Source organism: Cryptomeria japonica, unplaced genomic scaffold (genome assembly GCF_030272615.1).
Source record: "Cryptomeria japonica unplaced genomic scaffold, Sugi_1.0 HiC_scaffold_22, whole genome shotgun sequence".
NCBI lineage: Eukaryota > Viridiplantae > Streptophyta > Pinopsida > Cupressales > Cupressaceae > Cryptomeria > Cryptomeria japonica.
Window position 1 is genome coordinate 1,322,959 of NW_026728844.1, and position 14,548 is coordinate 1,337,506.

The 14,548-nt window shown below is 48.7% G+C and overlaps 1 protein-coding gene across 1 annotated transcript in view; it reads right to left on the reverse strand.

Annotated features, from left to right (window-relative positions):
- Positions 1–14,208, reverse strand: part of LOC131043334 (putative COX1/OXI3 intron 1 protein) — a 21,604-nt gene extending 7,396 nt beyond the window's left edge. Inside the window, exon 1 of the mRNA XM_059214916.1 lies at positions 13,053–14,208. Within this exon, the coding sequence (XP_059070899.1) occupies positions 13,053–14,208 (1,156 nt within the window). The remainder of the gene's footprint in view (positions 1–13,052) is intronic.
- Positions 14,209–14,548: the final 340 nt, after the last annotated feature.

Here is a 14,548-nt window from a genome sequence, read left to right on the forward strand (position 1 = left end):
CGAATGAAGCGCCAGTTTACCTCAATCCCCCCTCAAATGTCATCCCGAAACCCTACTCAATTTCAGAATTCTGCCTATCCTTTTCTCGTTTTTAGATCTCTCATTGAAGATTCACTTTCAATCTCATCCAGGTGCTTTCGAATTCCCGTTCCATTTCTCGGAGCCTATGGTCAGTACATAGATCAATCAGCATCATAGGTGGATATTATTATTCTTATTATTATTATTATTATTATTATTATTATTATTATTCATTTTTTATATATGTAATATCCATGTTGCACGATCGCATTGTCGAGTGGTCGCTACTGCTTTGACCCATTGTCAATTGTTCAGCCCCGCTACTTATGTGCCAGTGGGCGTGAACAGAACCAGTGTGTGGTTTCTCGTAACTCTCCGCCTCAATAATTGATTCCTCCTAACTGGGGATGACTCACTTCCCAAGAAATGCTCCCCGGCTAGACGAATAATTCCACGGACACGGACAGGCCACTCATTGCACCAAATGAAATGCATGACCCTATATGTAAGTCAGTAGTTGTCTGTATGAATGAGTATGAGCCCATAAGGGAGGGAGTTATGGTGGTTCAGCATGAAAACCTTCCTTTTTCCGCCGAATGAAACCACCTACCGAACAACACCACTTTGCTATCGTAGGGCGGACATTCCCAATATGGATGAAAGCACAAAAACCAGATCTGTGACGGCCCTCCGTTTTATCTGTGATGATAGAGAGAGATGATGATGATTCTCGATGATAGAGAGATGATGGCGATTTTATTATGCGATAGCTTATTGCTGGCATTACTCAACGTTTCTAATGCCTGCAAGCACGACCATAAAATGGAGAAAGGCCCAATGGGACTGATTGAGAGCCTATTGGGGGTTTGATCAAGCTGATTTAGAGGTGGTGCCACCCATGAACAGCCGGAAAGATCTTCTTTCATGGCCTAAGTTCGAACCCATCCGGAGTAAGCGGTGACTGGGCTGTCCTACTTCAAGTTCGTTCGTAGCCTTCTCCATTCGAAGCAAGAATCCGGAGGTTGGGGAATCATTTCCATCCATCAAGCGGCTCGCTACCGCTCCCATGTATGCAAGCAAGTAGGGGAATTTACCCATATATATATAGAAGTTAGTATGAGCCCGGGCACTCTATATTAATTACATACACTATGGTAAGATCAGAAAGAAGGGGAGGATTGACTCTTAAATGCCCTTTCTCGCCCTTCTCGGACCTGAAGTCATGACCCTGACCTGATTTGGAAAGACCTTTGCCCTCCCTCCCGCAATAATCTATATCCTCCCAACTAGCCATAGAATAGTAGGGGCCTAGTTAATCTACCGACTACCTGGCTTCTATATCTTCCTGCCAGCCGCCCCCCGGGAGGTATATTATCGTAGGGGCCCACCCCCTTCGCGAATAGTAGGGGCCAGCCGCCCCCCGGGAGGTATATTATCGTAGGGGCCTCCCACCCTTTATCGCCACTTGGGCCAGATTATATACGTAACATGCCCCCCCAAAAAAACAACAAAGAATAGTTCTATTCTACCCCTACTATTCGCCAGGGGGTGGGTGGTAGGAGTGAAGCAGGGTGGTAAGCAGATAATATACCTCCACGGAACTAGAATCCCTATGAATGCACACGGGGTGGGTGGGTAGCGGGTGGGAGGGAGTTCTAGTCGGTAGATTAGTTGAAGTGCCCTTATAACAGTAGGGGGGTGATAAATGCCGGAATAGTTATGAAGCTCTTCATCAGGGTGGGCCCCTACTATTCTAAGGGCTTCCCACCAACTGCTTTATCATAGATAGTAGTTCAAAACAACTCAACGGGGAGCCACTGCAAAACAACTAATTCGTAACCAGTTTATGGGGGGGATGAATGAATGGGATCGTTAGTACTTGTTCGTCCCGATGATTAATATATTCCTTCCCTCTGGTAGGGGAGTTCGGATCCCGCCTCTAGGCAGTGGCTGGAAAGAGGAAGGCTGTAGGAATGAGGGAACCTTTAATTGATCAGTTTCATAAGAATCAATAGATCTGTTGCTAAAGTATATAGTTGGGCGGCTTCTGCGGCATTCTATTATGATGGAAGTGGGTTCCTTCCCTGCAGCCGTTAAGGCCTACCAGAACAAATGTCAGGGGGAGGGGGTGAGCCCGACCTTTCCATTAGTGTGCAGATGACTCGACCTTTCTTATAGGTCATTTATGTCTGTATGCGCAACCCGGGCTAGACCCCCCCTACTATCTATATGGTTCAGAAGACCGGTGCTTCTATTTCAAGAGATCCTGGCACCATATAGATAGTAGGGGGTGTGCAGATGGCTCGCTGTATTCATAATGAGGCTCAACCCACATCTATATATCCGCCTGGGATTTGAGGGGTTATTCTAGCGAGCTGATTAATTAACCAATCTTCCCCTACTCTTCTCAAGGGCAAAGGTCGATCCATGCCCTATAATTTGAGGGGGGGCCTTCACTTTCCGTTTCCCAATCAATTGTGTCGGATCAATCCATTGCTATTACGTACGTAATACGACCGGTCGATACAGATCGGGAATTAGACCGGGCGAGATCCAACCGGAACATCCATCCCATCGACCTAAATAAACTACAGGGGCGGTATCCAGTATCCATCAAACTATAGTTGCAGAGATCGAACCGGTGGGTCATATCTTAGGCACACCCATTGAACCAGTGCATATCGAACAGCGTCGCCCCTACTATTCTATGGCAATCACAAACCAGAGAGAGTTTGCCCCATCTGTTATGATAGAATATCCCCCCGTCGATGTCAGACTTTTATTTATTACCCCCGTTGTTTCTTTAGGCTCCACGGACTCACTTGAATGGGGCCACCCTGCATTGGCAACCTCCGGTGTACCGGTCAATGCAGTGCAGCGCCGACCAGAGGAGCGGGGCCTTTGATAATAACCGGGTATGGGGATTCGTCAAGTCCCGAAATCCTCGGGCCCCTACTATTCTATGGTAGCGGATCGACCTAGCTGCCCACTCCTTTTTTCGAGGACTCGGGAGGATTTCTTTTATCAACTGCCTCTCTCCGGGCAACACTCGAGAATTCCCCCCCCCACCCTGCTGATGGCCCTCCCACCCCGGTAGCCCAACTATCTCCGGGTGGGCCCCCATGCAGGGTGGGTGGGAGGAAGAGAGTTGGTGGAGGAGATAGTTCCCCGAGGATTTAGAAACTGGTGCTGCCCTACTATTTTAGCAGCAGTTGGTTTTAGTGCTGGAGTTTCAGATTGATGTTAAACCGCAGATGTAGTCGCCACCTTCTCGATTATTGAAGTGGACTCAATGGAAAGTCGAATCCAGATGAAAAGCAGATTTTGTAATAATGCGACCACCCAATCAAACGCTCTTGACGGGTGTGCATGCGCAGGCCCCGTGCCCACACGTTGGACCGGCCAACCTAGTTCTCTCTGGGCCAACCTGATGCTCCTCAGCAATAGTTCGTCATATCAATCTGGGCTGCTCTTTATAACCCGGGAGCTAGGGATCAATTCCACTAGGACCACCAGCTATCTCCAGAAAAGCACTGCTCGAGCTTGCGTTGCCCTTAGGGGCCGGGATAAGTGGTGCAAAGGGACCATATCTGAATGGGTTGGATGAACAATCCGCTGAACCGATATTGAAGCCAGAATCAAGAGCTGGAGTGAAACACCGCTGGAGCGAGCCATAGAATAGTACCCTACTATTCTAAAGGCTCGATTCTATACTACACATGCCCACCCACCACCCATGTTACGTATAGAATCGAGAAACTACGGGGCCCTTAGGGCACTTCTCTATCGCTATCGGTCCGGCCATCTAGATTCTATACGTAACATGCCCCCGTAGGGGCCCATCCCAACTATCAATGCTTGCCCCTACCCTCCCGTTTTCATGGGTAGGGGCCCTACTATTTCTATCTGGGAGAGCTATCCGGGGGTAGATCTGGGGGTAGGGCCATCAGATAGAAATAGTAGGGCCATCCTTCATTCCAGCCATCCTTCATTCCATCAACTATAAACTCTCAACTATCTAGAAGTTGTTGTTAGGGTAGGGGAAGTTGGGGAGAGCTATCCGGGGGGCCTTCCCCGGCAATGGGGGTGGGGGTGGGCTATAGATCGATGGTCTCTGGGGTGGGGGCAAGGTTCGGTCTGAGCAATTACTACTAGAATTGGGTGGGGAGGAGGCTGTAGAGAAAATCTCTGGGGGGGGTCAGGCCGTCAAGAAAATAAAGATGGGGTTGGGGGTGGGCATGTGTAGTCTAGAATTTCGTTGGGCTTGTTTTCACCCCATATGCGGAGCACAATGAAGAGGGTAGGCGAAATAAAGAGATGGTCTATATTGGAAGGCCATCCCATCCCACATTGTCATGGGCTCGTTTTGCAGTAATGTCCGGAGGGCCTAATTTGATCGACGGAGGTGTGGGCAGGACCCAAAGGGAAAAAGTCATTGGTCACTTTTGACCCCATATGCGGAGCACTTTTTGTGAATTCCGATAGCTCCCCGGCTGCTAGTATAGTTGGAAATTACGATGGGTCGGTTTGACAGTCATATGCGGAGGGAAAAATGCTCCATTCCGCAGAAGAGCTCCCCAAAGCTAAACACACGGTTTGACACCCATGTCTGCGAAGAAGAGCACCTTTGTATCATTTTTTCTCTGGTCCCAAAGCGTGGAGAGTCATGAGTAACAAGAATCTACCTCGTCAATTAATCAGTGAAAAGGCGAATGCCCCACCGGCCCCCCCCACCCCCCAATATAGTAGGAGGTAGATTCTATTTGTGGGAGGCTATAGAGTTGGGCCTTAGGGTCAATTAATTCGGGATTAATTAACCTGCTAGAGTAGGAGAGGCTAGAATACGCTAGAATAAGCTAGAATAAGGGGGGGCAGTCATGTCCACGAGACTTTTTATCCCTGGTACCAAAGCTAAATTCCGTTGGGCTGGTCCGGGAGGGAGGGCCAAACTTTCTTGCCGGAAAACCGAGCCAAAAACGAGGGAGGGAACCCAGACCAGAGAACAAAGAGTTATTGTCGGCAACCGGAAGGCAGGACGGACCAGAGAACAATAGGCCAGTCAAGAGAACAGAAAATGGACGTTGATTCGAAGAACTAACTGGCTACCGGTTGGGCCTAACTCACTATTAGAACTATCCCTCGGTGGCCAGCCATGTTACGTATATAGCCTTCCTCCCTGCTTTTATCACCCTGCTTTTATCAGGAGGCCTTCACTGAACACCCCCTGTTGCTTGTCCGGTCCTATCCTCACCCCCGGGTTCCCCTACTATTCTATGGGCTCGATCTCGATCTCCGAGAAGATAGTTGACTGAATGAAGCTAGGCTATAGGTAGTGGGAATTCCAGATCGGTGTAAGGGTAGTGGGAATTCCAGATCGGTGGATTGATCGACCGGTTGCCCATTCAAATAGTAGGGCCCGAAGTTAGGCTAGGCCATAGTAGGATAGGTAGTTCACCCCCAGGGAATTGTAGTCGGTAGAAACGTTGAGCCGCCCTGCCTTTAGTTAGGTGTTACCATCAAGAGTGGGTGGGGCATCGGTCAGCTTCCCCGGGCTAGCTAAAGTAGTTAGGTCCAGCTAAGCATTACTCCTCGATCGGGGGTGAGGGTTAGGGGACTTCTATTTTGTTTGGCTGGAATGACCCTCCCTTTTTCCTACCTTATAGTAATTCAACTCCCAAGCAGGGTGGACCGGATGGTAACACTTTCGCCCGTCTCCTCCCACCCACCCCAACCTACGTAGGGCCCATCCAAGGAATTTTTGAGCCGGTGGGGCAGTCCAAGACAATGAAATGTAGTTGCCTTCCTTTGCTGCTGGCAAATGGAGTTGGTGCTGCCTGCTGGCCCTACAATTCTATGGGGCTGGACTTCCTTCCGAACAAGAAAAAGGCCTTTCCACTATCAATGCATAGCAGTTGTTGAAAGGTACGAGCTTAGTCTGAATCAAAATTACAGGGGTACACGAGAGTCGAGGAGTTTGAGAAACAAAGCGGAACGTCATTGGCCCGTTGTTTATAGCTTCCGGCTGGAATTATGAATAATGAAAAGGTTGAAGCTCTAACTGAAAAGAGTAGTTTTTTCCTATCTTGCTCGGCGACGGGAGCCAGGTTTCCAAGGAGAACGAACCTTTCTCTCCAGCCGAACCCCCTCCCCCGGCATCTATAGAAGCGGTCCCTATTCTTATTCGGATGCAGCGGGTGGGTGGGAGGAGGAGGGATGACCCAGACCCCCTACTATTCTATGGGCGAAATTTATCTCCTGGCAAATACAATATTCTAATTTGGAGTTGGGAGGCAGGGAGACTAGTTAATTACCTCGGCCTATTCAATACCCCCGGATAACGAAAGCTAACACCGGAAGGCCTTCCATCCAGACGAGTTGCTAGTCGATGCCGGTTTTAGAGTGGAAGGAGGCTGTCATTGAACATAGCCAGCCGCCCTCATAAGTTAGAACATTACCTGCTTTCATTGAATGGGAGGAGCAGTTCCCCGGCATCAGGGAGTTATAGCCCAGGGAGATCAAGGAGGCTAGCCCAGGTTCGCCATAGAATAGTAGGGCTAGCCCAGGTTCGCCATATAATAGTAGGGCTAGCCCAGAATACAATATTGATTCTGGGAGTGCGGTATCAAGTTAACTTCGAGAAATAGCTTTCCTACTTCTCAACTAGGGCGCTATAAACTACTATCCTTTCTCGCATGGATTATGGCTCCAGTCGAGCCCAACTATCTCCAGTCGAGCCCCACTATATGGATTATGGGAGAGTAGTCGAAGTGGAAGGCAAGCTTAGCTCCTCGTTAATTCGAACTGGCGTGCCTCAACTACTCAATTGGGAATCTGTGTTTCCATCCGGTCAGGACGAGCTTCCATCCAACAGGGATACTCGAGCTTCCATGAGACCGGAAGTCGTTCTCGAGATAATCGGAGGTGCCACCCTCCTTCTACACCCCCGGTGGCACGGTGTGGGAGAAAGAAAGAGTTAGCTATTAGGTAGGCGCCTCGGTGTAAAGCCTTAACCGGAGGAGGTGGGGGGATGGACTTTCTTTAGGAGCTACCCCTACCTCGTACCCTATCCTCACCCCCGGTGAAGGATGGCCCGGTGAGGCTAATTGTTCATGCTACCCGATACAGTATAGTTTGAGTGGAGGATTGGCCGGTGCAAAAGCGGTGGGCTCCAGTTCGTTTAGCTTTCTAAAACAATCTCCTCCTGGATAAACAATCTCGAATTCCCCCATAGAATAGTAGGGGATGCTGGGCTCAACTGGTTCAATCGAGGCTTCACCGGATTAGGCTACTATCTAATGGATCTACCGGTTGGAAGGTATAGTTATCCAGGGGGTCCCCTCCATCCTGCCCATTAGAATAGTAGGGACATCTGAGGGTGGCTCGGTATATGCTTTCTATACCGTGGGTGAGGGCTATGCTTTCTATACCGCTGGCCACCCAATAAGATTCTATACGGAACATGCTAGAAGGCAACAACATGCTAGAAGGCAACAAGTAACAAAGCAGGGAGGAAGGGTAGTTCAACAAGCAGCGCACCGGCCAATCTCCATCCTTCAGCAGGGAGGAAGGATGAAGACAAGGAGAAAACATGACGGTATCTCCCTCCTACAGTAATTGAGAAGAGGAGCAGTAATTTCATTCTACCGGGAGGGGAGCAGGCGCCGGGAGGAGGCTTAGCCAATAACTTCCTTTCACGGGACAATAATGATGGATTTCTTTCTTTGATTAGAAAGGAAGGACCGATCCATCCTTCACGGTGTATGGATAGGATGGGAGCCACCCCAGGCAAGATCCAAAGTTTCTATCCGGATCGAGCGAGGGTAGGGACGACTAATCAAAGCAAAATGGATGTCCGGAGGCCCTACTATTCTATGGGGGAATTCTATGTAGTGAAGGATGTTGGATTGTTTCTATCCGGTTACCCGGCTCCTAATGAGAAGTTGGATTGTGAGGTTGGATTGTGAAGTTAAGATTGGTCCCCTGCTCACTTTTGAGAAAGATGGTAACACCCAACTATAATAGGTAGTCATCTCCTTCTGAACTCAACTACAGTTCTAGCCCTCTGTCCTTCATTGCCACCGTGTATTAGCTGGCAAACAAAACCGGAGGCAGGTTCAACTATCAGACTCCCCCCCTCTCCAGTATGGGCCGTCCGAGAGCTAAACTGGTTCAATCGCTTTCTCGCCCACAGAGTTAGGATTCCAGGGGAATGATTTAGCTTTTTTTCGGGAAGGTTACCCGGCACAATCCAATGAGGAGCCATCCCCCACCCCCGGTAGGACGAGGGTGAACCCTGGTAACAGTAGACTAATCGGAATTAAAGGAAGGAAGGCAGGACCTGAGAAGAAGCGAGTCGATGGTAACAGCTCCGGTGCTTGGAAGGCCAATAACTTCATAATGATGGATTGGGACAATAACTTCCTTTCACGGGCAGGAGGCGATGGTCCAGCTCAGGTTACCCACCCGGCATGCAGAAGCAGCCATCCTGAACCCCAACTAGAGTTATTTAGGGCGATTGTTCGCATCTTTCTTTCCTGCTGGAGCCCCCGTCTCAGCCGACCGATCCATCCTGAACCGGACCATCCTTAGCTGCTTTCTTGAATACCCTCCCCCCCGGGTGGGGGGGAACTATAGGGTGGGGGGCTAAAGTTGGGAGATAACGTCAAAAAATTCCTTTACTTGCCAAGAAGAAAGTTTTTTTTTCAATCGGGTGGAGGGATGGGAATAGGGGTTCGACCGATTGAAGATTAGTAATGGATGGAAAGCATGGAAATCAGTAGGTAAGCAGCTCAATAAGTTGCGGTTAGCTTCGGTCTAGAGAGTCTGTCTAATTGGTTTAGACCCACATTAGCCTCCCATCCACCCCAACTATAGATAGTTGTTATCGATTCTATACGTAACATGCCCCCGCATAGAATAGTAGGGCTAATCTACCCCCCCTATAATATTTATCTCCCCCAGCCGATGTGTGCTCACCCCTACCCTTAGAATAGTAGGGGCCCCCCAGAACTATCCTCACCGCTACCCTTAGAATAGTAGGGGCTCCCCGCTACCCTTAGAATAGTAGGGGCCCACCTCAACAACAACAACTATAGGTACCTCCTCACCCGTTGCCTCCTTAGTTGATAACTATAGTTGCTGCTCTATTAGTTTGGCCCATGCTTTTGTTCTCTGTGCTCGTCGATGCAGAAGTTCATCCAGTTCTCGCTGCTGGTCGTTGTTTGGAGGATCGATCCTTCGTTTCTGGTGTCTGGAAGGTCTTACCGAGGGATTGAAGCTGTAAGGTCCATGCCTTCACCCCCGGGCTCCAGTTCGTTTAGCTACACGGGCATACTTTCTTGTTCTCGTCCCTCCTTTGCCCTAGATTAGTATAGGCTCTTGTGCGCGTCTCCCTGCCAACTAGTTTCATTCCAGAAGCCTAGTTGCCATAGAATTTTGAGGGCAGAAGCAAGCACTATCCGATCTCCCTGCCTCCAGTTATTTCTCGCCCAGAGAACAAAACAAGCAAGCCCAGCAAAAAGATAGGATTACCAGAAGGCCGAGGGATTGAAGCCATCCGAGGGATTGAAGCTTAACAATCGGATAGTTGGCCCTACCTTCATCCAACTGTAGCCATAAAGAAAGAGCCTAACCTTCACCGGGGGTGAGGATAGGGAGGGGGTGTTCAGTTCAGGTAACTGTTCACTGGGAGATATAAGAAGGAGGAGGGCATTACCTCGACGAGGGAGGAGGCTTAGCCAATCACTTCCTTTCACGGGCAGCTTTCTCATACAAATCAACAAGGATGTAAAACCTCACCCACGGTCCAGCTCCCGTCCTACCTATAGTTCTAGTTCGTTCCGGAGCAATCTCCTGATAAAAGCAGGGAGGAAGGCCAAAGAATGTTAGCGTTTTATACTGTTACCATCCTCAACCCCATAGAATAGAGGGGACTACCCCTACCCTCCCATCCAGATTAGTCCCTACCCTCCCATCCATCCGGAAGGAAGTAATTTGTTTCTTTCCGGAAGTCCAGCCCCATAGAATTGTAGGGCCAGCAGCACCGAACCAGTGGAATTCCAAAGCCCCATAGAATTGTAGGGCGACGTTGGGGCACTCATCTAACGAAGGTTACGGGGTCGATAATGAAGCGGGTGAGGGCAAGCCGGAAGGTCCTTCAGCAGTTTCATTCGACGAAAGAGGAATTGATCGAATCCCGGTTGGAAGTTAAGGTCACCCGGTTGAAAGTTTATTAGTTCCGGAAGGAAGCTCAACAAATGCTATAGCCTTCTCGATAAAGGTAGTTAATTAACGAGGTAATCATCAGGGAGTTAGCCGCCCTCAACTACAGTTATACTCAACGGCGGGAGTTATAGCCGAGAATACAATATTGATTCTGGGAGAGAGAGATTTATTGGGCTAGACCAATGAGAAAGCAGTTCAAGTAGACGGGCAAGGGTTTTTTTTCTTGTCCTCCAGCAGTGAAGGATTCGGCTGTCGGCGGGATTGAAGCCAATCTGAAATGCTTTCTCATCTGCCAATCTCACTATAGTTGTTCTCTGTCGGCGGGATTGAAGCCAGATGAAAAAGTAGGTGCCCTACCAGATGAAGGAGTCGGTGAGATCATAGTAGTTGTTCGCTCTCCTCGTTGTTTTGTTTGGCCAGCCGGATGGAGTCAACTTCTTTCTCTCCAGCTCCCATCCTATCTATAACGATATAACGTATGTAATATGGATAGAACTATTCAGTATTGCAATATTCTAGTTATCCTTCACTCAACTCTCCAGCCTGGGGGTGTAACAGGGTGGCCCGGTGTGGGAAGGTATAGGCTTCTTTCTCTACGTGATACTGGCCAGATTCTCTACTCTCCGGACCTAACTAATTACCTAATAATCTAAAAGGGGGGACCTAACTTAGATGGGACCGGGTTAACCGTACCTCCGGGTCGAAGTGGGGACAATACTATCTCGAGTTAGGCTAGGCTAGCCAAGAGAAAGTGAGTTCTTCTTTCCAGGCTCCTCGTTTACTTATTACCCCGCACCACCGAAATATGATTCCCTGGGGGTGGAGCTTAGCAGGAAAGCAAATGTTAGCAGGAAAGAACTACATGCTATAGTTCAACCCGGGGGTGAAGCCTCTACCTCAGCAGGCCCTTGACCAACCGTGTAGGTTCCCATGCGCTGAGGATAGTCGTCAACGATGGCCCAACATCCTGCTGAACTTCTTTGTTGGGCCTTCCGTCAACTCGTTACTTAATGCTGGTTCCTGCTGATTGAACCGATAGAAACTTTCTTTCCTCCCACTTAATTAATTAGCCTGCTAGCCCTTTAGAATGGTAGGGGGCGGATTAGATGCCGTTGAAGGCTAGAATGATCGGATGCCGTTGAGGGCTGGGGAGTTAGCCGGTGGGGGGCAATAGTCTTACCTGAACTGAACACCCCCCTTCTCACACTTCAATCCAGGAGCCCAAGCCTCCATGCAATAAATCAGGGAGGGGCACCCGGAGGACAAGGATAAATGTATTGAGTTAAACTAGTTTATTTCCATCGGTCGGTAGGGGCCTCACTCCTTCAGGCAGTAGGGGCTAAGGATGGAAGGCAACTCGAACTGGATGGAAGGCAACTCGTTAATTAGGCCATCCGGTGGCGGGGGTGTGGAAAGGGAGGCAGTAACAACGTCGAACTGCTTTCTCATTGAACTACGTACGGTAGGCCATTCTAGTTGGGGATTCTAGTGGTGGGAGGGCCCCTACAATTCTATGGCCCCGAAAGGGGAGGGAGGGAATCTGCCGTTCTTCACCCAACCTTTCCTTCCCAATCGTGATAGCCTGAACGATAGTAGGGGGCGGGGGCATGTTACGTATAGAAGCCCAGAAGCTCTTTGAATCATCGCTACCAATCCCAGCCGCCTCCTCCCACCCACAACTTAATTGCCCTCCTAAACTAATTCTAGTTGCTAGAATAAGCAATTAAGATTTCGCATTAGCTGGAATCCCCCACCCGGGATCTGGTAAGAAGATTAGCTGGTTGCCTTCCTAAAAGACTTCCGGTTGAACAACCTTCCGGAGGGGCCCTACTATTCTATGGGCGATTAGGGGGTGTAGGCGGGGAACTAGTCTTCCTTCCTGCTGATTGAACCCCGGGTAACCGAATAGAAACGAAGGATCGATCCTCCTTTCTCGAACAAGATTAGGCCATCGACGAGCACAGAGAACAAAAGCATGGGCCAAAGGGAGCAGCAACTCTATGAGAACTCCAGTTCACTGAGAACAGGCTAACGCCCCCCTTCATTAACTCGTTCGTAGCCCAGTTAGGCCCCCTACTATTCGCCAGCAGTTGGGGCCCCATAGAATAGTAGGGGGCTGCAGTTGGGGCCCCATAGAATAGTAGGGGCCAGTCTACGGAGCCAAACTTTTGATCTTAGTGCCGGTAGGGTGGCGGAAGGGAATGGGGGGCAGGGCCCCATAGAATAGTAGGGCACAGTCATATGAACCAGACTTTTGATCAATTGATCGATGGTTTCTTAGGGGCCCCTACTATTCTATGCAGCTCGGTCACTTTGTCAGTCATGTCTGCGATCAAAATGATTAATTGATCGATGGTTTATTAGGGGAATTGAGTTTGGTCACTTGAACAGTCATATGAGCGATCAAAATTATCAATGGTTTATTAGGGCCCCTACTATTCTATGCCCCTACTATTCTATGGCGGTCACTTTGCCAGTATACGGAGCCAGACAAGAATCCTAGAATCACCTACAACAAAGAGCGCCCCACCACCACCCTCAACAGACGTTATCCAGTTGTCTGTCTACGCTCACTTCATTTACAGTTTCAAGCAACCATTTAGCATCAAGTCAGTAGAATTGAGATTACGCCCTCTATTCTATAGTGAATGAAAAAAACCATTTAGCATCAAGTCAGTAGAGAGATGAATTTTGAGAAACAAATAAGAACAAGCATGAGGACTAACTGCTTCTTCAGGTAGTCGATTGATTGCCCCTTTTCCCTACTCATGAGAAGTTCCTTCCTATGTTTATATCTATGGAGGTACCTTGTAAAGAGGCGGTCAATCTCTTTGCAAAAAAGGGGGGAGTGGTTCTTTGAAGCTGATGCCCATATTTCTGCTTCAGTGCGGAGAGATATGTTTTGCTAATATTCCCCAACTGCTTGAAGCAGCAACGTCGCACACACCGTTCGAGCAACCCCTTAAAGCGCCCGCCATTTTCGGCAATACAATAAGCGGCCAAGTATGCGATGACCTTTTGGTTATAGTAGGCAACAACTTCTCCGGTTGTCTCCGTTCGTTGGGGCGGCGTGAGCTTGGATTCCAGTTTTGTTCGAATTCGCTTTAATGGGGCATTTAGATGTATTTGGCCCCGTTCATCTAGCGAAACGCGGAATCCTAATAAGGATAGAGGGCGATCGCCCCGTTGTGCCACGCGAATTGAGAGATCCAAACTCAATTCATCCTTCATGAGCTTCCGGACCATAGAGACAATGGGTTCGGGGTCCAATGCATGGGAAGATTCTTTTATACCAATGAAAAAGTCGTCCGCATATCGCGCGTATCGAATAAGGGGATAGGTGGTGGAAACCCATTCCGATATGGCCTGATCAAATTTGTGAAGAAAGATATTCATAAGGACGGGGGAGAGTGAACTACCTTGGGGAATGCCTATCCCCGATACTCGATTCCCACAATTTTGTCCCTCTTTATCAAATATGTCGGTAGTGAGAAAATTGTGAATAAGCCCTATGAATGCTCTTTCGGATATATGCTGAGACAGTAATGTGAACAACTTATCGTGCGGGATCATATCAAAGCAACTTACGATGTCAGCCTGCACAAAATGGTTCACCAATCCCCAGCTCTCTACTGAAGCAAAGAACGTCCACGTACCCCTCCCCTTGATGAATCCGTGTGAACAGTCGAGGAATATTGATCGAAATATCTCGTTCAATAGTTCAGCAGCTGCATCCATTACTAGAACATCCTTCGAGTCCGGTATCGTGATAGGCCGAAATCTCCCGGGTTTTTTCGGTTTAGGAATGAGGAGGCGCCGCATCGCATGAAATCGGAATTCTCCTTTCTGCAATCGAGCCACCATAATAGCGAAATCCACTTCGGAAATGGCCTCATATTGACTAGCTTTCTTTCTACGGAGATCCAGGAGTGTCTCAACTAGAAGTGGTATCATAGGAGCCATTTTCCTTTGATTCTACGAAGTCAGGGCGAATCAAATAGCCCGATAAATAACCAAGTTCGATGGATGGAAACAAATAAAAGTTCCCTCCCAAACTCGATTCTATACGTAACATGCCAACAATATTCGAGATACCTCTTGTTAGCCATCATAGTTGTTCTCGGTCGGGCTATTCTACTACTATCCCACCCATCCCGGGGTAGGGGTAGCCCCCCTACTATGTCGCCCTTTTTCATATTATTCGCGTAGTCAATTAATCAGCCCTTGACAAGAATAACGGGACTATGTCGCCCTTTTTCATATTATTCTAGCAGGCTGATGCCATGTTGGCCACCCTGCTTCA